Source organism: Pipistrellus kuhlii, unplaced genomic scaffold (assembly GCF_014108245.1).
Source record: "Pipistrellus kuhlii isolate mPipKuh1 unplaced genomic scaffold, mPipKuh1.p scaffold_m20_p_7, whole genome shotgun sequence".
NCBI lineage: Eukaryota > Metazoa > Chordata > Mammalia > Chiroptera > Vespertilionidae > Pipistrellus > Pipistrellus kuhlii.
The window spans coordinates 67220405-67246802 of record NW_023425573.1 but is presented as its reverse complement, the minus strand read 5'-3'; the positions used below and the strand labels follow the sequence as shown (position 1 = coordinate 67246802).

Below are 26398 nucleotides of genomic sequence, written 5' to 3'. Positions count from 1 at the left end.
TGTGAGAGTTAAGCATATGATAAGCTGTTGGTAAATTAGGTATAAGTGAAACTTTATGACCTTTAGTTTTTCAATGGGTAAAAGAAAACTAATAAGTACTACATACCTCAGAGGGTTATACCCTAATACATGTAAAGCTTTATGCTCTTTTTAAAATTAAATTTATATTCTGGTTCATTCAATACTCCTAGTAATTATACATTATTATTGTAGTTATATGTAATATAAAATATACTACTAAAATAATTTTGAATTGTACAAATTCAGTGGTATTAGAACCTTCTCATTGTTGTGTAACCACTATCCAGCTTCTGAACTTCCTTCTCAAACTGAAACAGTACGAATTAAACGGTAACTCCACATTACCTCTCTCCTACCCCCAGGCCCTGGCAATCATTATTTTACTTTATTATCTCTATGAATTTGACTTATTATAGGTACCTCATATAAGTGGAATCATAAAATTATTGTTTTGCAGTTATATATGTTAAGGTATTTGAGAACATGCTCCCCAGCATATGTCATCAATTTAGCTCAAATAAATTCTTAGCAAAAAAAAAAAAAATTATATATATACATACCTATATATTCAAACAATCCAATGGCATTATACTTAGTAACACAAACAAATTAAAGTAAATGCATGTGTATGAACAGTATAAAAATGTTTACATATGTTCAAAGTATTTGGGCTAGGAAAAAGACATTCATTTACTAACCAATATTATGATGTAAATGGGAAACTATTACTACTAACTATGTAATACCTTTTTTTTAAATACTCACCTAAGGATATATTTTTATTGACTTTTTAGAGATAGAGGGGAGAGAAAGAGATAGAGATAGAAATAGAGAGATCAATTGTAGATATTTTAATGAGTTTCATTCTTCCTAATCATGAGCACAGCATATGCTTCAATTTATTTGTATCTTCTTCAATTTCTTTCTTCGGTGTCTAATAATTTTCCCAAAAGAGGTATTTTATATCCTTGATTAAATTTATTCTTAAGTATTTTATTTTATTTCTTTCATGCAATTGTAAATAGGAGGGTTTTCTTTGTTTCCCTTTTCAAAAGGTCAATTTTGGTATATAGAAATGTAACTGATTTCTTCTTCTTGTCTAATTGCTATGACTAGAACTTACAGAACTATGTTGAACAGGAGTGGTGAAAATGGACATCCTTGTCTGATTCCTGTTCTTAGGGGAAATGGTTTTAGTTTTTGTCCATTGAGTATGATGTTGGCTATAGGTTTGTCATATAAGGCTCTTTTTGAGGTGGGATCCCTCTATTCCAATTTTGCTGAGGGTTTTTAATCAAGAAAGGGTGTTGGATTTTGTCAAATGCTTTTTCTGCATCAATTGATAAGAATATGTGATTTTTATCTCTCAATTTGTTTATGTGATATATCATGTTTATTGATTTGCAGATATTGTACCATCCTTGCATTCACGTGATAAATTCTACTTGGTCATTGCCGAGACTGGTTTGGCTCAATGGATAGAGCGTCAGCTTGGGGACTAAAGGGACCAGGGTTCGATTCCGGTCAAGTGCATGTACCTTGGTTGCGGGCATATCCCCAGTAGGGGGTGTGCAAGAGGCAGCTGATCGATGACTCTTTCATCGATGTTTCTATCTCTTTCCCTTCCTCTCTGTACAAAATCAATAATATATATATATATATATATATACACACATACACACACACAAAGAAATGGTCATTGTTTCTAAAAAAAAAACTTCTACTAGGTCATGGTGTATGATCTTTCTGATGTACTGCTGGATCCAATTTATTAGAATTTTGTTGAGGATTATGGCATCTATATTCATGAGGGATATTGACCTGTAATTCTCTTTCTTTGTGTTGTCTTTATCTGGTTTTGGTATTAGGGTAATGTTGGCTTCATAAACTGAGCTTGTAAGTGTTGCTTTCTCTTGAATTTTCTGGAATAGTCAGAGGAGGATAGACTTTAGTTCTATGAATGTTGGGTAAAACTCCCGTTTGAAGTCATCTGGCCCAGAGTTTTATTTGCTGGAAGCTTTTTGATGACTGCTTCATTTCCTCCACAGTTATTGGCTTATTGAGATTTTTAGATTCTTCCTGATTGAGCTTTGGAAGGTTGTATTTTTCTAGGAATATGTTCATTTTCTCTAGGCTGTCTAGTTTGTTGGAATAGAGTTGTTCATAGTATTTTTTTTTTTTTTTACAATCTTTTGTATTTCTGTGGGGGTTTGTTGTTATTTTGCCTCTTTCATTTCTGACTTTGTTTATTTGGGTCCTCTCTCTTTCCTTCTTGGTGAGCCTGGCTAGAGGTTCATCAATCCTGTTTATCCTTTCAAAGAACCAGCTAGAACAAACTCTCCAAATATCCATCTGGAATAAAAAAAGACCCTGAGCCCTGACCAGTTTGGCTCAGTGAATAGAGCATCGGCCTGTGGACTCAAGGGTCCCAGGTTTGATTCTGGTTAAGGGCATGTACCTTGGTTGCAGGCACACCCAGTAGGGAGTGTGCAGGAGACATCTGATTGATGTTTCTAACTCTCTAATCCCCTCTCTGTAAAAAAATCAATAAAATATATTCAATAATTTTTAAAAAGACCCTGAATGAATAGCTGCAGCAATCCTGAGAAAGAGAAACAAAGTAGGAGGGATTTCAATACCAGATATCAAGCTGTATTACAAAGAGACTGTTCTCAAAACTGCCTGGTACTGGACTGGCACAAGAACAGACCAATGGAATAGAACAGAGAACCCCAAAATCGACCCAAACCACTATACTCAATTAATATTTGAAAAAGGAGGCAAGAACATACAATGAAGTCAAGACAGTCTCTTCAATAAATGGTGTTGGGAAAATTGAACAGATTCACACAAAAATTAAACTAGACCACCAAGCCAGTCAGTGAAAGAGAAACACCACATGACCTCACTCATTTATGGATAATAAAAAACGTTATAAACTGATGAACCAAAAGATAGATATAGAGACAGTAAAGCAACAAGCAGACTCAAATTACAGCAGGGAGGGTAGGGAGATCTGGGGGAGATAATATAATAGATCAACCGAAGGACTTGTATACATGCATACAAGTACAACCAATGGACACAAAACTCTGGGGAAGGAGGGTATGTATGGGAGGGGGCAATGGTAAGATATGTACACAGATAATAATTTAATAAAAAAATTAAGGTATCGAAAATTAAATAAATAAATAAACAAACTAGACCACCAACTTACACCATACACAAAAATAAACTCAAAATGGATAAAGGACTTAAACATAAAGACAGAAAACCATAAAAATCTTAGAGGAATCCACAGGCAGTAAAAATCTCAGGCATATGCCAAAGCAATATCTTCACCAATATAGCTCCTAGAGCAATCGAAACTAATGAAAAAAAATAAACAAATGGGACTACATCAAAATAAAAAGCTTCTGTACAGCTAAAGAAACCATCAACAAAACAATAAGAAAACCCACTGCATTCTAGATCTCTTATACTGTATATTGCTAATGGATGGAAAATGTTGTGCAGTTTTGTTGCAGTTAAACAGACACCTAACATAAAACCTAGCAAATTTAAAAATATGTCCACAAAATACTTGTCCAAGAATGTTAAAACCATATTTGTTCATTAGATTCCTAAAACTAGCATCACCCCAAATGTCCATTTGTAAGTGAATGAACAAAATAACTGTCCTATATTCAGAGATAAAAACATGTATGAATGTCAAAAAATTTTGAGTAAGAGAAGTCAGACACATATAAACCATCATTATTCTGTCTGTCAAGTTCCAAAATAGAAAAACTTAAGATATGGCACAATATAGAATTATAACCCAATGAATATAATAGGAATACATGAGTCCATCCTAAGGATAGAAGGATAATGGATGGATGGATGGATGGATGGATGGATGGATAAAGACAGGAGTGGGCGAAGGACAGGTTGACTGTAGGAACACTGGGAAGGCTGTTCCTTACAGTAGAATGCCAAATAATAAATCATCATTTTACAACCGTCACAGAAAAAATTTATTTGAAATAAGAATCATCTATGAATGCTAAATCCAAGAGGGAAAATTGGATAAGAAGCAGCATATTTGCATGATCTCAATTGCTCATGTTTGTTAAGTAAGCTGATTGTTAGGTAAGCAACAATTTTACCATAGCAAAAAGTAATTATATGGTAGAGAAACCATAGCACTTTGACAAGTAATCAAAATTAACATTAATAGTAAGAGGCTAAAAGATACAGTGTGCCTTCAAAAGCAATATCCTGAGAACACAACTTAGCTCTCAGTTATGTAATAATCCAGAATGGACTGCATAATATAAATATTATCTTGATAAAACTTGAAAATTTGAGACACTTCTATAATATAAAGTGGACTATATTCCTTTTAAAATATTTTTTATTGATTTCATAGAGAAAGGGAGAGGGAGAGAGACAGAAACATCAATGATGAGAGAGAATCATCAATCAGCTGCCTACTACATGCCTCACACTGGGGATCCAGCCTCTAACCTTAGCATGTGCCATGATAAAGAATCGAACAATGACCTCCTGGTTCATAGGTTGACGCTCAATCACTGAGCCACACCAGCCAGGCAAACTGGCCTATATTCTTTTTTAAAACGCTAGTGTCATGAAAGGCTAAGGATCTGTTCCTACATTAAAGGAAATAAAGAGATGTCATTAAATATAAAAAGTGATCCTAGACTGGATCTTGGGCTAAAAAAAATGCTTAAAAAGAGTATTACTGGTACAATTGACAACATATATGTAGATTAAGTTTTATATGGAAGTTAAATTTACTGAATGTGATAAGTACGGATATATTTTATAAAATGACTTTTTCTAAAAATTAAAGTTATTTTCAAATAAAAGTAATAGATGTCAGATCAGTGGCTGCCTAATTCAGGGGGATGTGGTTGATTAGAAGAGGCCTATTCTCGGTAATGAAAGTGTACTTTATCTTCAATGAGGTTTTGAAAACACAGGTATATACATATGTATTAAAATCCACTGAACTGTACACCTAAACCTGTGCATTTCATTAAATTTAATTACACCTAATTTTTTTAAAGCCACTAAGGAAACTCAAAGTTTAGCATGAGGGGAAAATTAATCATTACAAATCATAAGCCTATCTGAAAATAAATTAGGGGTTTTGAATTTTAAACTACCTATCTGACCTGGGAAACGGTAACCTAGGCACTTACTTTAAAATCCTTCCTAAAACAAAATTTTTTAAAAATTAGAAAATATATTGGGAAATAAACCATCATCTTGAACAACAAAAAGCAAAATTACCTTCCAAAGGACTTCAGATATATAAAATAAGTAATATGTTATAAATATTATACAAATAAGAAAATTAAAGCAAGGGGAGAAAGAGGATACTATCAACATAAACAGGCAGACAGAAACAGGATATTCTAGGACTTAAAAATACACTATGAGACATCAAGAATAGAAAATAAAATGTTCCTATTCTCCAATTACAAGAAAGGAAAGGACTGACTGTTCTTTGACATTAGTCAACTAGGTAATCCCTAAACTATACTATGACATTCAGCAAATCCTTAAACTCTCCAGCTTTCTAAAAGTCTCCAGACTTCCCCAAAGCCTGATACAATACCAACTCTTTGCTTTGTTTAAAGAGCCTGTTTAATAAGCCCAGTTCTCCCTTGCTTGGCAAGTAAAAAAATCAGCTATTTTTTTTCAGACATATTGAATAGGTTCTAGTTTCAGGTATTGTGAGTGGTGGTCTCTTCCTTAAGAGAATGTAATAGATTTATTTAACAGCAAATGATAGGATTGGTAAAGAAGAATATGGGTAAACAAAAAATATCCAATTAGCCACAAAAATTTTAAAAATTAAAAATTATGAAAAAGAAGGTAAGAGATACTGGGACACCAAAAAAATGTTTAATTCTGTAATAAAGAGGTAATATGCAAAATGACCATCACACCCTCACAAGATGGCTGCCTATGACCAGGCTGGCAGGCAGGTTAGTGAGGGACAACCAAACAACTGAACAAGCAGGCTGATTGGGGCGACTAGGCAGGCAAATGGGTTAGTGAGGGATGACCAAACGATTGAACAGCAAGCTGCATGGGGCGACCAGGCCAGCAGTCAGGGGCAGTTGGGGGCGATAAGTTCAGCAGGGGGAGAGGGCAGGCTGGCCGGGGGCTTGGTGGGACAGTTGGAGGTGACCAGGCCAGCATGGGGGGGAGGGGGCAGTAGGGGGTCACCAGGCAGGCAGGCAGGTGAGCGATTAGGAGCCAGAGGTCCAGGATTGTGAGAGGGATGTCTGACTGCCTGTTTAGGCCCAATCCTCCACAGGGCCCTGGATTGAAGAGAGTGCAGGCTGGGTTAAGGGGACAAACCCCCCCCCCCCCCCCCCGCCAATTCATGACTTTTGTGCACCAAGCCTCTGGTATAATTATAACTGGAGATTAAGAAGCGGAAAAATTGGGCAAAATAATATTTGAAGAGACAGCAACTAAGAATTTTTCTGAATTAATGAATGGCATATAACCACAGATTAAACTATAAATCAAAAACCACATGTAGGTATATTATAATAAAATTTTTGGATAGCCAAAGAGAAAACCAAAAATTAAAATATAAATAAAAGGCTAGGGGTTGGGGGACATATTGTAATAGCTTCAAATATATTAAATACCTAAGAATAAAGTTAATGATTATATAAAAGAACTACACACTAAAAACTATAAAATCTTATTAAAGTTAAGTAAAAGGAGGGATCATTGAGATTAAAATAAATGGCAAGCAATGGAAGAATTCCCATTCATGGATTAAAATACTTTTAAAATGCTCTATATTATAAATATATCAATTCTCCCCAAACTGAACTGTAAATGGAAAACAATCCCATGCACAATCCCAGCAATGTTTTTGTGTGAAAATTGATAATTATTTCTATAATTTACAGGCAATGCAAAGAGCCAACTTCTAGCCTCAAAAACTCTGAGACAATAAATTTCTCTTGTGTAAGTCTCCTAGTTGTGGTACGTATTTATTAAGACAGACCTGGCAAACTAATACAGACAGTAGCTACTTAGTGGAATATACGCACATTTTTTTATCCCCAAATTTATCTTCTTGATATATGCATAAGAGAAATGTATCCATATTTAACAAAAGATTTACTTAAGAATGTTTATAGCATTGTTTTTTAAGAGCCCCACACTAGAAACAACCTAAATGCTCACCAACAGTAGAATCAATAAATAAATCATGGCATATATTTACACAGTGAAATTTTATATGACAATGGGGATAAACCAAGTACAAATACATGCAACAATATAAAAAATCTCACAATGATGTTGAGTGAAAGAAGCCAGACACAAAAAAGTATACGTATATATGCATGATTACAATTATATAATTGAACATATAAAAGTAATTTATAGTGTTAGAGGTCAGGACTGTGGTGACCCTTGGAGAGAGGGTGTGGGAGGGACAAGAGGAAGATTTGGGGGATGCTAGTAATGTAATTTCCTTTTTTGATCATGGTGATGGCTGCACTGTGAAAATTCTTCAAGTTGTACACTTATGATCTTCACACTTTTCTAAGTTTTTTTTACAAGCTGAGTAGGTGAGTTAAACAGCAGATTAGAACAACTGAATAATGAACAATAAGGGAGATCTTTAAAAATATATATAATGTAGCACTGACAGAAAATATAAGAAAAATTAATAAAAGTATACAATAGAGTAAAAAGGTCAGGTATAAGTCTAATTGAAATTGCAGAAGATAATAAAGAGAATGGATAAGAATCAATATTTGAAGAGATAATAACTGAGAATTTTCCAGAATTAACATGATACAAATCCCAGATTAAAAATGTGCTATAATTCGCCCTAGCCGGTTTGGCTCAATAGATACAGCATTGGCCTGTGGACTGAACAGTCCCAGTTTCCATTCCAGTCAAAGGAACATGCCCAGGTTCCGGGCTCGATCCCCAGTGGGGGACGTGCAGGAGGGAGCCAATAAATGATTCTCTCCCCATTGATGTTTCTATCTCTCTCTCCATTCCTCTCTGAAATTTATATATATATATATATATATATATATATATATATATATATATACACACATACATATATATATATATATATATATATATATATATATATATATATTTTTATTTATTTACTTTTTTTTTTTTAATGCACTATAATTCCAGGCAGGATTACTTAAAAAAATACTGAGTTAATTTAGTAAAACTACAGAACTCCAAAGACAAAAATAAAATCTTAAAATCAGATACAGATAAAAACAAATGATTTACAAAGGAATGAAAATTAGACTGATTCCTTGTGTGTGTCAGGAGGGTTGTTCTGGTTTGGTTTGCAAGTTTTTAATCTCACAGAAAAGCCAAAGAATAATACAATGAAACATACTTATACCACTCACCAGATTCACTCTGTTAACATTTTAGCTGACACACTCAAAATTTTTTGAAACATACACATGTCCTTCCCTTTTGGAAAAATGTAGAAAGTAGGCTGCAAATGGAAGAATTTTTTACCCCAAAAGTCTTTATCATCCCAGGAATTATAACATTCTATTCATCTACAACACCATTACCTCATCCTATATAATAAAGAGCTAATATGCAAGTGGTCATCCCGCCCTCATACCGACACACCATAACAAGTCAGATACTCAACACTGGGGAGAGAGGAATAGGGACCAACCAAGCACAAATGAGCTCGTGAGAGAGGAATGGGGACTAGCCAGGCTGCGGCCCGGAAGAGGGATAGGCTGCCCAACCTGTGGTCCCTGGTACCAGCGCCTGTGGCTGTGGCCCCAGGTCCCAGGTGCCTGTGGCTGTGACGTGGGTGAAGCCACCTGCCCACATTCCCCGGCGGCTGTGGTTGGCCCAGGCCCCTGGGTGCCTGCAGCCGGCCAGAGGGAAAGAAGCCTGCATCCCAAGTGCAGCAGAGGCAGTAGTTAGGGGTGATAAGGCTAGCAGGGGAGAAGTTAGCGGAAATCAGACAGGTAGGCAAAGGGGTTAGGGGCAATCAGGCAGGAAGGCAGCAGTCCTGAACTGCAAGAGGCATTCATACATCCCCTGAGGGGTCACAGATTAGAGAGGGGGTAGGCCAGGCTGAGGGACACTCCCACCCCTGGTGCATGAATTTCGTGCATCGGGCCTCTAGTCTAAGATAATCAACATTAATTTCAATAACATCACTCTAATAGAGTCCAGATAAAAGTTTCAGTTATCTGAAAAATGTCCTCTAAAGTTTACCTTTGTACTTACCCAGGACCTAATCAAACTGTATACTTTACTTTAAGATATTGTAGCTCTTAATTATCTCTCAGTTTAGAACATTCTCACTCATGACGCTGAATCATATGAAGAGTTCAGGTCAGTTGTCCAGAAAAAATGTTCCATGTTCTGAACTGGTTTGACTGCCTCCTTATGACCATAAGGTCAAGTATTTCCAAGAAAACACCACTAAGGAATGCTATACACCTTCTGTGCACCACATTATGCCTGTCTAACATTATCCATTTTGTAATTTCTCCCTTTGTAATTAATAAGTCACCTGTAGGGTAATATTTTGAGCCTTAGAAGCATACTTTTAATGGCAACTATGGAAACCAGAAAACAGCAGACTACAACTTTCAAAGTGCTAAGAAAAATCTACTATCAATGTAGAGATGTATGCCAACCAAAATATCATTCACAAATGAAGGCAAAATAAGACATATCTTGAAATTATTATCTCATGATCCAGTAAAATAAATTAACAAAAGACTATGTATACAACACACACACACACACACACACACACACACACACACACACACACACACACCTTTGCATAGAGCTTTGATTTTTATAAAACTTGACAGGGATTTAACATTTTTAGCATGTCTTGAAAAAAGTACCTTACCTGCCATCTCTTTTAAGGGCAAAAGCAATGCCCTCTTTCTGAAAAGGAAGCAGCTTTGCTCTTAGTTTATCAGGCAAAAAATCCAGCTGTTCATAAGATTCACTTGTCAAACAAGAAATCTGAGATGTAAGGGGCTTTTTTATGTTATGAACTCGGGGCATGATGATCCTAAAATCAAAGAAAAAAACAAAAGGGAAGGGGTTAGGGAAATAAATATTAACTAAGTGTACCACAGAGTTAAACATAAATAATAATGTAAGCATACTTACCAGTAGCCTTGATAAACTATCCACATAGATATAAATTAAATCATGTTCCCAGAGTTAGCTATTAAGAAAATTCAAACTACTAATTTCAAAAGCAACTACTTATTTCCTACCTAAAAACTCAGCATCACCCGCCTGGCTTGGCTCAGTGGTTCAGCATCGACCTATGAACCAGGAGGTCACAGTTCGATTCCCAGTCAGGGCACATGCTTGGGTTGTGGGTACAAGTGGCAGCTGCTAGCCCTGATTGCCCCTGAGGGCTTCTCCACCTCCCCCTGCTCCTGAGGGGCCAATTGGGGCAGCAGCCACTGTTCACACCCACAGACGCTGCTTGCACCCACTGTTGGCGATGGTCCCAATTGCTTCGCGCCACCAGTGGGTGCAAGTGGGACCAGAGCTGTCAGCGTGTGGGAACCGGAGCTGCTGGCAGACAGAAGACAGAGGGCCATGGTGGGAAGGGCTGGACAGGGGCACAGAGAATGGGCCGAGACACCCCTCCCCCCCCCCCTTTCTCTCTCCCTTTCTCTCTGAAATCAATAAAAACATTTAAAATAATAAAATATCAATTTAAATACATTAGATAATTATATAATACTTTAAATGTCACATATGGGGTTTTAAAAACTGCCATATCTGCCCTAGATGGCTTGGCTCAGTGGATAGAGTGCTGGCCTGCAGACCAAAAGGTCCCAAGTTCAATTCGGGACAAGGGCACATACTGTGGTTGTAGGCTCCACCCTGGCCGGGGCCTTGCAGGATGTGTTTCTCTCACATCAATGTTTCTCTGTCTTTCCCCTTCTATTCCACTCTCCATAAAAGTCAATGGAAAAATGTCTTAGGGTGACGATTAACAAAAGTAAAATAAAATAAAAAAATAAAAATTGCTATATCTAATTATCTAACTCAGTGGTCGGCAAACTGCGGCTCTTTGGCCCCTTGAGTGTGGCTCTTCCACAAATACCACAGCCTGGGCGAGTCTATTTTGAAAAAGTGGCATTAGAAGAAGTTTAATTTTTTAAAATTTGGCTCTCAAAAGAAATTTCAATCATAGTAAAACTACTGATATTTGGCTCTGTTGACTAATGAGTTTGCTGACCACTGATCTAACTACTTTAAAAAAAAGGACACTAGACTCTCTCATTGTATAGGCAACTGTTTTCAGAATAATGATAAAATAACTCCCACTTATTAAGTGATCTCTTTTTGTGATATATTACACTAGGGAATCTTATAAAATCTGTAGTTCTCACTGAAGTCGGTTTGGCTCAGTGGTAGAGCGTCGGTCTGCGGACTGAAAGGTCCCAGGTTCGATTCCGGTCAAGGGCATGTACCTTGGTTGCAGGCACATCCCCGGTAGGGGGTATGCAGGAGGCAGCTGGTTGACGTTTCTCTCTCATCGACGTTTCTAGCTCTCTATCTATCTCCCTTTCTCTCTGTAAAAAATCAATAAAATATATATTTTTAAAAATCTGTAGTTCTCAAAAAAACTCACAAAAAATAAGTATTATTATTCTCATGTTAGGGACATAGAAATATTGGTGATAGTTAGCCTGGAACTTAGATTGGCCTAGTTTAAAAGTCTGATTTTTCCCCCCCTATTATGCAACAGTGCCTCTTAAAATCACTCATTCAACAAATAATTATTGAGTGCCTATTATGTACCTCACATTGTAGAAGGTACCAGATATACAAAGATAAATTTATGTTATTATATCCTCACCCCCCAGCCCATTCTAGGACAGAAATAGGTATTAGTAACAAATAACTGCAACACAGTTAATAAGCATCATGAAAGGCGTATATATAAAAATAGTATACATAAGTGGGAGTGTTGACTCTGTGTAACATAGCAAACAATCAAAGCAGGCTTCATTTAGCAGAAAAAAATGCTTAGTACTTAGTACAGCTTGTTTAAATATTTTATGTAATTCTTAAATTGAAGTTACACGAAGAGTAGAATTTGCAGATGGAGAATCAAGATAAAATACGGCCCGGCTGGTGTGACTCAGTAGTTGACCATCGACCTATAAACCAGGAGGTCCACGGTTCAATTCCCAGTGAGGGCACATGCCTGGGTTACAGGCTCAACCCCCAGTCAGGTTCATGCAGGAGGCAGCTGATCGATGATTTTCTCTTTGTCATTGATGTTCCCCTCTCTCTCTCTCTCTCTCTCTCTCTCTCTCTCTCTCTCTCTCTCTCCCTCTCTCTCTCCCTCTCCCTCTCCCTCTCCCTCTCCCTCTCCCTCTCCCTCTGCCTCTCCCTCTCCCTCTCTCCCTCCCTCCCTCCCCCACCCTTCCTCTCTGAAATCAATTTTTAAATTTTTAAAATATTCTAGAGAGAAAGAAGCCATATTTGCAAAAACACAAAGTTTCAGAAAATCCTTAGCAGTTTATATAGCTAAAAAATAAGATGCTTGTGATAAGTGGTAAACAGGCCAGATCAGGGAGGGTCTCATATGCGACGCTGAAAGTGAACTTGATTCTGACAAGAAATTGGGAGCTATTCTTGGAGTTTAATCAGGCCACTATTTTACAAAGATTACCTTGTCAAATCTGGAAAAACAGATCTGGAGACAGGGATAACCTTTAGAAGGCTACCACAAATAGTCCAGTTAATATAATTCACAATCTCTTAGTTTCAGACTCCTATATTTAATTACCTACCTGACATTTTCGGTATCTCATAAATATTTCTACCCTAAATGTCCAAAAACAATATCTTGATTTCTCCATCAAATTTGTGTGCCCCCTGCCCAATCTCTCAGTAATAATAAAATCAAGCAAGCTACTCAGACCAGCAACCTCGATTCATTCTCAACTTCACCCTCTCCCTTAGCCGCCATATTAAGTCTAATTATTATTGATTATTCCCCAAGTATATCTCAAATAAATTCATTTGTTTCCAGTTCCATTACCATCACCTATCCCAAAGCATCACTGCTCAACTGGAATACTGCAATATCTCCCTACGGACACCCTGATATTTTCTTTAATATTAGCTGACTAGAGGCCCAGTGCACAAAAATCATGTGCTCTGAGGCGGGGGCGGAAGGGAGGGACCCCTCAGCCCGGCATGTGCAGTCTGGGAGCACTCAGGGGATGTCAGACATCCTTAGCATTGCTGCAGGGGCAGGAGAGGCTCCTGCTACTGCCCCTGTGATTTCTGGCTGAGCAGCGCTCCCCCTGTGGGAGCACACTGACCACCAGGGGGCAGACGCTCCTGTGTTGAGCGTCTGCCCCCTGGTGGTCAGTGTGCATCATAGCGACCAATCATTCTGCCATTTGGTCAATTTGCATATTAGCCTTTTATTATATAGGATTTCCTTAAAGCACTTATAACTAGCAATTTTAAAAAATCTGTTTGCTAGAAAATTTTCTCACTCTCCTATTAGAATGCTTTCCATAAAGTCAGGAACCATCAACTGTCTTGCTTATTGTTGTTTTACTTCAAATAAATAAAAGCATCAGCCAGGTCGATAAAAATTAAATTAACAAAGCCCAGCACACATTTACTATGTACTAGGCACTACTTTATGTGTTTTACATATATTAAGTATTTTAATTCTCACACAGTCTGTGACATAGGTACTATCTATTATCTCAATTTTACAGGAAAAAACTAAGGTACAGATAGTTAACTAATCTGCTCAAGGTCACCCATGGAGTAACTGGCAGAACCAAGAAGAAAATCTAGGCAACCTGGACCTCCACTTGACCATTAGTCAGTACCTCTTTTGGTAGAAGCTCAATAAATACTTCTTGACCAAAGAAGCAAGTGAGGTAAAAGAGGAACAGATTTAGGGGACATGTTGAATTTGAAGTACTTGGAGAAGGCTGAAAAGTACAGTGTGATAAATAGTTATAAATTAGAGATAAGCACTCAAAGAAGTTATCAGGTCCTACCAGAATCCATCTATCACATGCAAGCTGCTGAATAAAAAGTGATTATATAATTTTAAAAGTTAGATGTGCTCTTTAACTGCAACCATTTTGATCCAACTCTGTAATAAAAATATGTTTTAACAGAGAACAGAATGTCCCATTGAGCCTTGATTGTACCCATGAAAAATTCTGATTGCTAACACTAATTGAAATACTTTCCTTCCTTTATGTAGTTTTCCATATCTATATAAATGTCAAACTTGTATTTTGTTAATATACAAAAGTACAGAGATTTGTTTTTAATTTGAAAAATGATATAAAAAAATCATCTAATAAACCATGAGAATGACAAGAAAATATCTAAAAACGAAGAGGGGAAGCACACTTTTCCTACTAGCTTTCAAAACAAATTTACTGAAATTAAGATAACGAGTATAGTACAAGTCACACAAAAAAAAGAGGGTGGGAACCTGGTGGAAGGGGGGGGCGGGAAATGAGGAACTTTTGTAATAATATGAATAATAAATATTGATTTTAAAAAAATGAAAGAGAACAGAGTCCAAACAAAACCAAGTATATATAAATTGAAAAATTAAATGTAAAAACAAATGAAAATTTATATAGACATATTTTTATTACCTAATTTTTAAGCATCACAAATAAACTAGAAATTATAAAGAGAAAGATAGATTTCAACACTAAAAGAATTGAAACTATACCATGGGAATACATCATCAAAAAGTAAAAAGATACATTTCAAAGTGGGAGTAAAAACTTGCAAAATATGTGACAAAGATTTAAAAACCTAAGAAGCAATTTCTTTAAAAGTATTAAGAGACTGTGATAGATAACAAGCTACTCACATGAGATTAAACTATAATGAGCAACATAGATCTAAAAGATGCTTAGCATCAACAGAATTCAAATAAATACAAATTAAATTAATGAGAGATCACTTTTTACAATCTCATTGGGTAGAATAAAAGATGGGAAATGAGTCCTCTCAAACACTGTAAGTAGGAAGGAAAATGGGCAAAACCTTTTGAAAAGAGTAATTTAGGAATTGGAGCATGTGTGGCTAAATAATCCTATTTCTAAAAAGTTAGATTTTGGTAGAATCAACATCATTAAAATGTCCATACTTCCCAAAGCAATTTATAGGTTCAATGCACTCCCCATTAAAATACCAACGGCATATTTCACTGACCTAGAAAGAACTCTCCAAAAGTTATTTTGGAACAATAAAAGACCCCGAATAGCCACAGCAATCCTGAGAAAGAAGAGTAAAGTAGGAGGGATCTCAATACCAGATTTCAAGCTGTATTACAAAGCCACTGTTCTCAAAACAGCCTGCTACTGGCACAAGAACAGACATATATTATAGATCAATGGAATCGAATTGAGAACCCAGATATCAACCCAAATCACTATGCTCAATTAATATTTGACAAAGGAGGCACGAACATACAATGGAATCAAGACAGTCTCTTCAATAAATGGTGTTGGGAAAATTGGGCAGATACATGCAAAAGAATGAAACTAGATCACCAACTTACACCATACACAAAAATAAAAAGTTAGATTTAAGGGATAATCAGATAAGCATATTAACATGGAGCTCACAGCAGTACTGAGAAATTATTTAAAAGTTAAATTATCCAACAATCCAACTTTTGAGTATATATCAATAAAAGAAATAAAAATATTTAATTAAAAAGAGATATTTGCACACCCATGCTCACTGAAGTATCCCCATGGGAAGTGGGCCTAAGCCATTAGTTGGACATCTATTGAGGGCTCCCGGACTGCCAGAGGGATGTCTGATTGCCAGCTTAGGCCTGATCACCTGGGGAGCAGGTCTAAGCCAACAGGTGGACATCTCCCAAGGGCTCCCAAACTACGAGAAGGTGTAGGCTGGGCTGAATTTTCATGCACCAGGCCTCTAGTTATTCATCAATAGCAAATGGTGGAAAAAATCTAAATGTCCATTGGCAGATGAGTGGATAAATAAAATACAATGGACTATTATTCAGTCTTTAAAAAAAATTCCGTCTTATGTTACAACATGGATGAACCTTGAGTACATGATGCTAAGTCAAATAAGCCAGTTACAGGACAAATACTGCATGATTCCATTTATATGATGTATCTAAAGTAATCAAACTATTAGAAATAAAATAGAATAGTGGTTGCCAGGAGCTGTAGGAGAGTAAAAGGGGAGTTGTTGTTCAATGACCACAGAGTTTCAGTTTTATAAGGTGAAAAAGTTCCAGAAATCTGTTGCCTGACAGGTGCATACACTTAATACAACTGTATTATATACACTGGGGAGGAAGGAGTTATGTGTGGGGGGGAAGGGGGGAGAGACAAAGTGGAGGTGGAGGTTAAGGGGAAGTGGGGGACATTTGTAATAGTGTTAACAATAAAACATGGTTAAGATGGTAAATTTTATGTTCTTTTACTTTGGAAAAAAAAAAAGCCTATAACAATATAAATATCCATCACCTGGGAACTGATCACATTAGAAACATATAGTGAAATACTAGATAGCCATCAAAAATTATAATATCAATATTTATTCAGTCATATTCACAGCCTATTGTAAGTTAAAAAAAGTTTACAAGACATTTGAGATCTTGTTTTCTAGCTTATGTTGTCAGTTTGGCTCAAATAAACTCTTACAAAGTTTTAAAAATTTGTTTTACAAAAAAGCAATGTGGTATGATACCATTCATATATGTCTGCACCTATAAGAGGGAGATATCTGTAAGGATACTCACCAAAATACAATAATGATATTTCTGGGTGATAAGATCACAGATTACCTTTACTTTCCTTTGTTTTTAAATACAATGAATATGTTATTGTATGAGTGGCAAAGGATAGTTCAAAAGAAGAAGAGACTGCCACCATTGGCTCCAGAATCCTGTGGTGGAATTTTACATATCTCTCATGATGTGTCTGGCATATATTGGGAGATTAATAAATATTTGAGTGGCAGGATGAGCAGTGGTCAAGAGACCAGGAATAAGACAGACCTGGATTTGAATCTCAGCTCCAAGTTTTATTGATCAAGGACTAATTTAAGTCTTATTGAACTTCACTGGGCCCCAATTTCTTTAACTATAAAATATCACATAACAATAATTATAAAACTGTAGGGAACATTTACATAAAGTACTTTAACATCAATCCTGGCTCAGAGGAAACTCTCAATAAAATGCTGGCTGTCATTACCACTTATTAACTTGATTTATTCTGGAAGAGCTCACAAAAACAAGAACTAATCATCTATAGAAGTCTATAACTGCTAAATTATAATGAAAATTCCAACCTCATTAAAACAAGAGACAGGGTTTGTCTGTTGGACTCAACAACACTGTTTGGCTGAAAGGTATAGTTATAGCTCTATATTTCAGATGCTGCGGGTCCTGCCCCCCACCCCCCACCCCCAGCGCGGGAGCAGACACAAGCAGGGGGGCTAGGGGACACTGCAAGTCGGGCACAGGTCCCAGTTCCCCATGGGGTGCCATGGGATGCCTCTTTGCATGGTGGGAGGTGGGGCACCTCCTCGCACAATTTCAATCATGCACTGGGCCTCTAGTTAACTATAAAATTTACTATCTAGTTGATGCATAAAAACTCAAGAGTATTAGACAAGAACGTTTTAATGCTTCAGTTTAAAAAAAAAGAGAGAGAGAAAATATGCTTGCTTACTTTAATCCACAAGTAGAATGGAAAGAGGTGACAGAATAAATACACAAAACATGACTAATGAAATCTTGATTTAATTTAGAGAGATTAAAAAATTAGTAGCCTGGCCAGTGTGGCTCAGTGGTTGAGTACTGACCCAGGAACCAAGAGGTCACAGTTGGATTCCTGGTCAGGGCATGTGCCTGGGTTGCTGGCTCCATCACCAGTAGGAGGCGTGCAGGAGGCAGCCTACTCATAATTTTCTCTCATCATGGATATTTCTACCTCTCCTACCTTCCTCTCTGAAATAAATTTTTAAAAATATTAAACAAAAAAACATTACCTCTAATTTTCTTTGGCCTTTGTCTTCCTCACTACTTTTGGACAAAGAAGCATCCTGTCTTTTTGGCACTGCTTTATCCCCAAAGACTGGTATAGTACCTAATACAGTGTAAGTGCTAAATAAATATATATAAGATATTTATATAAAAGTCTCAGTGAGAACCAGGGGAAAACTTAGAATTTATTTGAGAAAGGCTTAGTCAAAATGATAGGGAAATTAGTTTAGTCTTGGGGAGTAAAGACGACCTATTTCCTCCTGCGTCTTCTTAATTCAATGAATTTCCCAAGGTAATTCAAAGGAAACATCAAAAAGCAAAAAATATGCACTTTTGCATCTAGAAGTGGGGCGTAAATCAAAGCCTAATGTGCTCAAATTAGGCTGTGGGCTCGAAAGTGCATAAATATCTTTATTTATCAGTGTATTATAGCTAGTACCTATCGCCACTTGTATGCTTTAGTCAATGACAAAGAGGTAAAGTCGCCATTTTTTAGCATCAATCCTGAGCCCTTCTGGAACATTCTTCCTTTGAACTAGTCTCCAAAAGTTTGTGAAAGTGGGAGGAGTTAGCTCAGAGCTTCAGAGCTGGTTTTTCAGTCAAACTGATGCCATGAAGCCCTGCGTACCCACAGTGGCTAAAGGCCTTAGGTTCCCACAACAAATAAATGGGTGCAAAAGTGAGCAAGTCAAAAAGCAAAACACATGGGACTCTGGGATTGAAGGCTGGGTGGAGAATGGCATTATGGACTTATGAACTACCCCTGCCCCATTTCACCCACTCTTCCTTAAAAATGCAATTAAATTACGTTCAATTTTCTATCGCTCATGCAAGAAACTATCGACTTGCCCGCCATTCCACTCCCAGACGGCCACACCTGGGGTATCCGCTGCAGAGCCTCCAACTCCCGCCACACGTTTGGCTTGTATCCGCCCAAAGCGGAAGTGACTTCAAAGGGACAAAATGAAAGTAACAGTTCAAACACCAGAAATCTACACCACCTATGGTGTTCTGAGAAAACTCTGCTCTACCTTGCTCTTCTACCCCTCATCTCTTCCGTTCCGGCGGCGAAAGAGATTCACTGCAGTCTCAAGACAACTAGCTCTCCTCCCCAAACTCCCAATTATTCAAAAGTTTGTCCCTTCTTATTGGTCAAGGGGGCGGCATGGATTCCCTCCCCAAAACTACAATTCCCGTCAGGCTGCCGAGGGAAGTAAACGGAGAAAAGGGTGTGAGCAGGAGCAAAGCATCTTGGGAAACGTAGTTCGCTCTTCTAGATAGACAAGGGCAATCACCCCTCCTTCCCTAGAAAGCCCAGGTGTTGGGCTTAGAACCCGTTACCGCTAAGGGGAGGAGTCAAGCTTTCAAGCAGCGTGCCTCTCATCGTCCCCCATGGAGCATGAAATTTCTCTCTTACTCCTATAAAGCATTATACTGTAAATACTCCTTGAAAAAATGGTTGTCTCTCCAATATCTTCAGGTCAGTGAAAACTCCCAGAACTCCCCCCACCTCAGGTTCCAACTCGTGGGAAAAGGTGGCTCTTTTTCAAGTGGGCAAAATGGCTGTCCTCTCAGCTTTACCATTGGTCATCCTGGGCGTCCTTCAAGGGCGGATACTAATCACCGATTGGTCCTTTGTCCCTTGAGGGTGGAGGAAGACTTGGCACGGTTCTCCCGCGGCCCAGGAGGAGATAAAGGGGTGGAGCGAAGGCCGTTTGTCTGAGCGTGATTGGGTGGGCCTCCCGTCACTCCGACGGTAGACAGCCTATGACTTGTCGACTGCCCTCGAAGAGAACAAATAGGCGGAGCTTGTACGTGGTGGGAAGGGGCGGGACTCTGCCAGCCGCGGCTGCCGCTGGAGCCGGTGTCCGGGCTGGTGATGGGGTTAATTCCCTTTCGTAAGACTCTGACTTGCACCCACCCAGCCCCGCCGCCGCAGCCCCGCCGCGCCGCGCTCCAACCGCCTCCTCCTCCTCCTCAGTAACGCGGGTAAGTGATGCCGTCCCCTCCCCCTTCCAGGTCCCCGGGAATAACGCGCCTCGCTCCCCTCCCCCGCCGGCCGACCGGTAGCGCTAACGGAGAGGGAGGCAGGCTGGGGAGCGATGTGGTGTGTGAGAGGGAAGGTGGCCTTCCCCACCGAGCCGTCGGCCTCCGGCCAGGCCCCGCCGCGGTGCCTGCTGCCAGCCCACCCCCCAGCAGGTCGGCTTCCGAGGGAGCCCGGCTCTCCCGGCCCGCCGCTGCGGGTGCAGCCGCATCCACTGCCTTGTGCCCACCGCCCCCCACCGGGGGCCATGTGAAAAGCAAAGCCCTCGAGGCCTAGCGGAGGAGGCAGGGGAAAGGTTCCCTCGTCCCTGCCATGGCTGCTGCCGCGGCCCTTGCAGCCCCGGAGACTCGGGTCCCAGCCGCCGCAGGCCTGCCGGGAACGGTGCCGCGCGTGTTTCTCTCCGGCGCGGCCGCCGCGGGCCCCGGCCCCCGGCTCCCGGCCCCTCAGTCTCCCCGGCCCCCAGGCTCCCGGCCCGCCCCGTGGCCGCGGACCCCGGCCCTGCGCCGCGACAATTTTTAGAAAGCAAAGGGGGCATTTGGTGAAATGCAGGCACATCTTGGGAAAAAGCACAATGGGGAAATTAAAAGGAAAGTTGAATGGCTGTCAGTGCCCCGGACTCCAGGGGTCAGATTTACACTCGTTATGTTGGAGCCATAGGATGTGTCCTCTGCAAATCCCGGTGTGGGTGAAGTTTTTTTGTCGTTTTCTTTTCTGTGTTCCTAGGTGCAGAGGTGCCTCTGTTCTTTGACCTTGCTTTTTTTTAGAGAAATTTCGATTGTTGAGGCTCTCATGCCCCGTGTATAATTGAACCGGGGTAGCAAGTCAACTAAGTAAAAGGTGAAGAGGTGCTTGGTAAAATAGTAAGGCGTAGTAAATAGCATGATTTTTTTCTAATAAGATTGTCCAGAAAGAAAAGTGTGATATGTATATAGATATAGATATAGATATAGATATTATATAGATATATTATATATATAATATACAATATATATATATATAGTTTTGCCTAATTGTAATACTGAAGAAACCCTTTGCTTTTAGCTTAAATGTCATTGATTAAAAGAACTGTTAAGAAATGAAAGAATAAAGTCAAACTGGAAGCTCACCTATGTATAATACTTGAAACAGTAAGACCTATGTCATATTTAATATAGTAGGATACTGGTGTGATTAATTTGACACACCTAAGTTTAACAAAAGTTGGCATATTTAGCCATATTTGAGACCAAATAGCTTCTTCTCACATGTTAAGTACTCATCTTTTCACTCCTTGCTTTTTTGCCTGGGTAAAGATGTCTTTAAACAATGGATTCTATAATTTATAGTAGTCATGTCTGTAATGAGTGATAAAATTCTAGGCCTATTTCTGAAGCTTGTTACCAGAATAAACTTGGGTTCTGAAGAAATATCTGAGTTTTAACTAACTGTTACACAATATTTTCAGTGATGAGGAAATTATACTGGCTTAATGATCTTCCATATTCCATAATTAATACACCTAGATACAGAATTGGCATAGAGCCATAGATTCAGGGCCTGGAAGAAATTTGGATATGTTACAATTTTAAAAATGGAATGCATAAACCCTGAAAGGTAAGTCCCCCTCATTTCCCCACGAAGTAGCCACAGCATACATAGCTTAGCCTAGCATTTACTAAAACTTGTTGGTTAACTAACAAATTATATAATTGATGCTTTCAGATCTTATGTGCCTTGTGTACAGAGAAGGGCTGATAAAAATATAGGAGGCTTCTGCATCCTCTTGCGATGGGACCCTTTATGAGACTCAGTTCAGTTTCCTCATCTGCAAAATGGGGTGATAATTTTTAACTCATGGGGTTATGAAGCTTAGAGATAAAGTAGTATGGTGCCTAACACATAATATGTATGATTAAATATTAACTATTGCTATTTTCATCCATATTAAGAGAATAAAAATTTTTTTCACTCACACTAGGTGTTGCAGTCTCAGAAATGTCCTGTTAGTGGGGATTACCTACTATCGGGGTTTTTTATTTATACAGTGACTTAAATGGCAGTTTGCAGCTCGCCATTTTCTTTTATATAGCATATATTTTATTGATTTAAAAGAAGAAGGGAGAGGGAGAGAGAGATAGAAACATCAATGATAAGAGAGACGCATTGATTGGTTGCCTCCTGCATGCCCCACACTAGGGACCGAGCCCCCAATCTAGGCCTCCTGGTTCATAGGTCAATGCTCAACCACTGAGCCACGCCAGCCGGGCTGCAGCTAGCCCTTTTCAAAGTTAAAGAGATGTGAGAAATTGATTATCCCATACTCCAACTGTCCTTGGAGTTTGTACAGTTGGACAGATTTAAGGTTAGCATGAAAACAATCTTATTATAAAGTCTTCTGACAGTAATGTCTGGCCAGGGTTCAAGGCAGCTGCACCTTATGCTGAATAGCGAGCTGAGGGACATAATGTCATGGCAGACTTCCCAACCTATTGAACCCAGTACAGTTGGCTGCTTCTTCAAGAGACTTACATGACAATAGCAGTAGAAAATTTTATGGAATTGAAATAAGGTTTTTCAAGTTATTATGCAGAAGATAAGCATTATCATGCCTTTCCAAGTAATAAAAGAGATTTTCTTGTACTTGCCTTTTAGAATAGCTGATTATGCCCAGTTGAGTTAATGTTAATTCCTCAAAATAAAGCACCGAAAGTTGATAAATTTTATTTTTTTCATTCTTGAAAATGTTACAGTCATAAACACTGTTGCTACTTGATTTAGAAAATTTCACTTTCATGATATTTTGTAAAAACATATGTTGAGCAGTCTCTTGTCAAAGAGGTGTGGTTGCAAATGGCAGTTAACTTTTCAAATAGATCTTACAGCTCCAAACCACAGAATCAGTACTCTTACTCTTGTCTTTATAGTGACACCTGCATATAGTGAAAACTTATTTTTTTATAACTTAAGATAAGTAAACTAAGATGGTTATCTTAAAGAGAAAGAAGTGTGTCAGTTTCTTAATATAATAGTAACCTTTTCTTTAAAAAGGTAAAATATCTCTCAATCGTTGAATTCTGATAGTTTACTAATAGTACAGACATGTGCAAAAATCAAACAAAATTTTAAGTTGACTTTGCTTCCTTACTAAGGATGTGTTATATAATTAAGCAAATTTGCTTGTACCTGATTAAAGGTGTGAGTATGTGTATTTTTCCAGAATTCAATTCAATTCAATTAGTCATTGGCTGATGGTTGAAATGAGATGTTATTTAGTTAGTTTTCAACATAATTTTACAGCATTTTTTTTTTATTCCCAGGTTTTCCTTTAATATTTTCCCTTTTCTTACCTTCTTTGTCTCCACTTATGCCTATTAACTTAATTTTTTTTCCATTTGAAAGCCTACACTTTATTACTGGTGTTATACTTTCTGTGCTTTCTGAAATGTAAATTTGTGACTTTAAAAAATATTTGGTTATAAGCTCACTGCTAGGCAAGTCGCAAAGTTTTAAGCCTTGTTTCTTCTAGAAGCTGCTCTAATTGGGAATTTTTTTCCATCTTGTCTTCTAGCTCACTGATGCGATCCTCTGCTTCTTCTAGTCTGCTCTTGATGCTTTTTATTGAGTTCTTCATAGTAGCGATGTCATTTTTCATTTCATCTTGAGTCATCTTCATTTCCTCTTGGGTTTTTTTCATTTCCTCTTGGGTCTTACTCATATTATCAAATTTGTCTTCCATTCTTTTTAGCCATCTTAAGATCGTTACTCTGAATTCTTGCTCTGGTAGGTTGCTTGCCTCTATATCGTTTACTTCTTTTTCTGGTGAAGTAAGCATTGTTTCTAAATATTAGATCACATAGTATTAATATGTTTAAATTATTTTTTTATAGCCTGCTTAACTAATGTTTTCATCTATATACAATTCCTTGACACTACTTCAAAAGAAATTAATCGTCGGAAATAAACTACATTTGTTTTTATTTTTAACCTTTCTTCTTAAAAGACAATAATTTGATATGTCTTGTTTAAGAGCTTAAAGTACTATAATTTGATTTCTTCCAACTTTAGTTTGATCAGTGATGGATATAAATTATTTTTGTGAAGTAGTTTGTACAATTAACTTTACTAATCTATCTTCTACATGAAAGAAGTCCCATAACTGGTACAAAATATCACATTACAGTATAAGATGGAAGTTTAACTAACTGCAAATTTGCCTTGCTACTTTGGCCCTCACTGAAAGGGAAGCTGTGGGATTTAATTTCAGTGTGGGAAGAAAAAAAAACAAAACCTCTGTATATGTATGCAAAGCTATGGCTTCAATGAACATAAATCCCTCATTAAGTTCCTCTTAGGAAAGAAACTTGCTTATGACAGAATAACTATGTTTAAAATAAATATCTTTTTATTGGAAACAACCCAAATGCCCTTCAGTCAGTGAATGGTTAAACAAAGTGCTATGTTCATAATATGGAATACTATGCAGCAATAAAAAGGAACAAACCACTGCTACATGTAGCAACCATGTGGTTCCATTTATATAACATTCTTAAATGAGGAAATTATAGAGGTGGAGAACAGATTAGTGGCTGCCAGGCATTAGAATGGTGTTGGGGGAGCAGGATGGTTATGACTATAAAGCAGTAACATGGGGGAGCTTTGTGGTAATAGAATAGCTCTGTATCTTGATTTTGATGATGATATATAAATCTATACAGGTGATAAATTGCATAGAGACAAACACACAAATGAGTGCATTTAAAACTGGTACAATCTGAATAAGGTTGTGTAGATATCAATGTCAATCCTGGTTTTGACATTAAACTATGCCTAAGTAATGTTATTGGAGGGAAATGGATGAGTAATACATAGGACTTGCTGTTCTATTTTTTTCAACTTCCTATAAATATGATTATTTAAAAGTTAGAAAGTCAAGTACAAAAAATAGCCATTACTTATATGTATGTTCCCGTATGGTATTTAAAAAAAAAGGGGGGGGGGGGGCGTCTGTTATAACAGATATTCTTTGCAGAACTCTGTTCATAAGTTTCTTATTGTTCCTTTGTGTTATTTTTACTGTCATGTTCCCATATATCTGAGTACAATGGAAATAAATACCTCTACATCAAACATGTCCAAGATGCAATTACCATTTTCATTTATATGCTTTGTTTGCCCTAAATGCCAATTCTTTTTTCATTCTTCTTTTATTAGGCCTTGTTGCCCTTTCACTTTCCAATCACTCATTTAAGCTAAAAAGAATCTGATATCAATCATCTTTATTGTTCATTTTTCATTTGCTATAAGGCTTGTGCTTTTTTGAGCAAGCTCTTGTTGGGAAGAAATTAGGCAGATAATTTAGCCTTTGCCTGAACTATTCTAGTGACAGAGCTGCATTCCTAAAGGACTTGGTTACATTTCCTTGTTTTGAGGTCTTCATTTAACAGAAACACACACACAAACATTTGATGTAGGAAGGGAGGGCATAGAGAAGAGGAGATCCAGCTGATCCCAGACACAATTAAAATCTATCTATTTATCTATCTATAAAAGCCTAAGGGACCACACGATCCGTTGACCAGTCACTGTGATGTGCATTGACCACCAGGAGGCAGATGCTCAACATAGGTGCTGCCCCCTGGTGGTCAGTGCGTTCTCACAGGTGTAGCACCACTCAGCTGACCAATGGATGTCAGACACAGGGCACCACAGCAGCGCGAACCTCTCCTGAGGGACTGACTGGGTGCCAGCCCACTGCAAGAGGCTTTAGACTGCCAGTTTTTCTCTTACTTAGGGAGGGTGGTATGACCCATAGGGAAGAAATGTTTTTAAGGACAGTTTTAAAACCTGTTTTTGGATAATAAGATGATTTGAGAGAATTGATGCTCAGACTTAACTGATTTTACTCTAGTAATTTCACCAACTTCTGTGTCTTACTATTCAATATGCTGAAAAGATTGTAAACATTTTGCTGAAACCGGTTTTGCTCAGTGGATAGAGCTTCTGCCTGCAGACTGAAAGGTCCCAAGTTCTATTCTGGTCAAGGGCATGTGCGTTGGTTATGGGCACATCCCCAGTGGGGGGGTGTGCAGGAAGCACCTGATCAATGTTTCTCTCTCATCGATGTTTCTCTCTATTCCTCTCCCTTCTTCTCTATAAAAAAAATAATAATAATAAATTTAAAAAGAAACTAAAGATGCATTAAAAAAAAAAAAAAAAAGACTGTAAACATTTTCGTTACTGGGATA

The 26398-nt window shown here is 38.0% G+C and overlaps 2 protein-coding genes across 14 annotated transcripts in view; one reads left to right on the top strand and one right to left on the bottom strand.

Annotated features, from left to right (window-relative positions):
* ZRANB3 (zinc finger RANBP2-type containing 3) overlaps positions 1-19355 on the bottom strand; it is a 162721-nt gene extending 143366 nt beyond the window's left edge. For both annotated transcript variants that reach the window (XM_045575675.1, XM_036420869.2), the window contains exons 1-2: positions 19008-19355; positions 9953-10120 (exon numbers count right to left, since the gene is read on the bottom strand). In XM_045575675.1, coding sequence (XP_045431631.1) covers positions 9953-10113 — 161 coding nt within the window. In that variant the 5' untranslated portion in view covers positions 10114-10120; positions 19008-19355. The remainder of the gene's footprint in view (positions 1-9952; positions 10121-19007) is intronic.
* A 582-nt stretch (positions 19356-19937) lies between these two features.
* The window catches only part of R3HDM1 (R3H domain containing 1), a 168176-nt gene continuing 161715 nt past the window's right edge, over positions 19938-26398 (top strand). For 10 of the 12 annotated variants that reach the window (XM_036420858.2, XM_036420857.2, XM_036420859.2 and 7 more), the window contains exon 1: positions 19939-20119. The gene's annotated coding sequence lies outside the window, so the exon portion shown is untranslated. Of the gene's footprint in view, positions 20120-26398 lie in introns of all 12 variants that reach the window. The other 2 variants (XM_036420865.2, XM_036420866.2) reach the window with 2 other exon arrangements.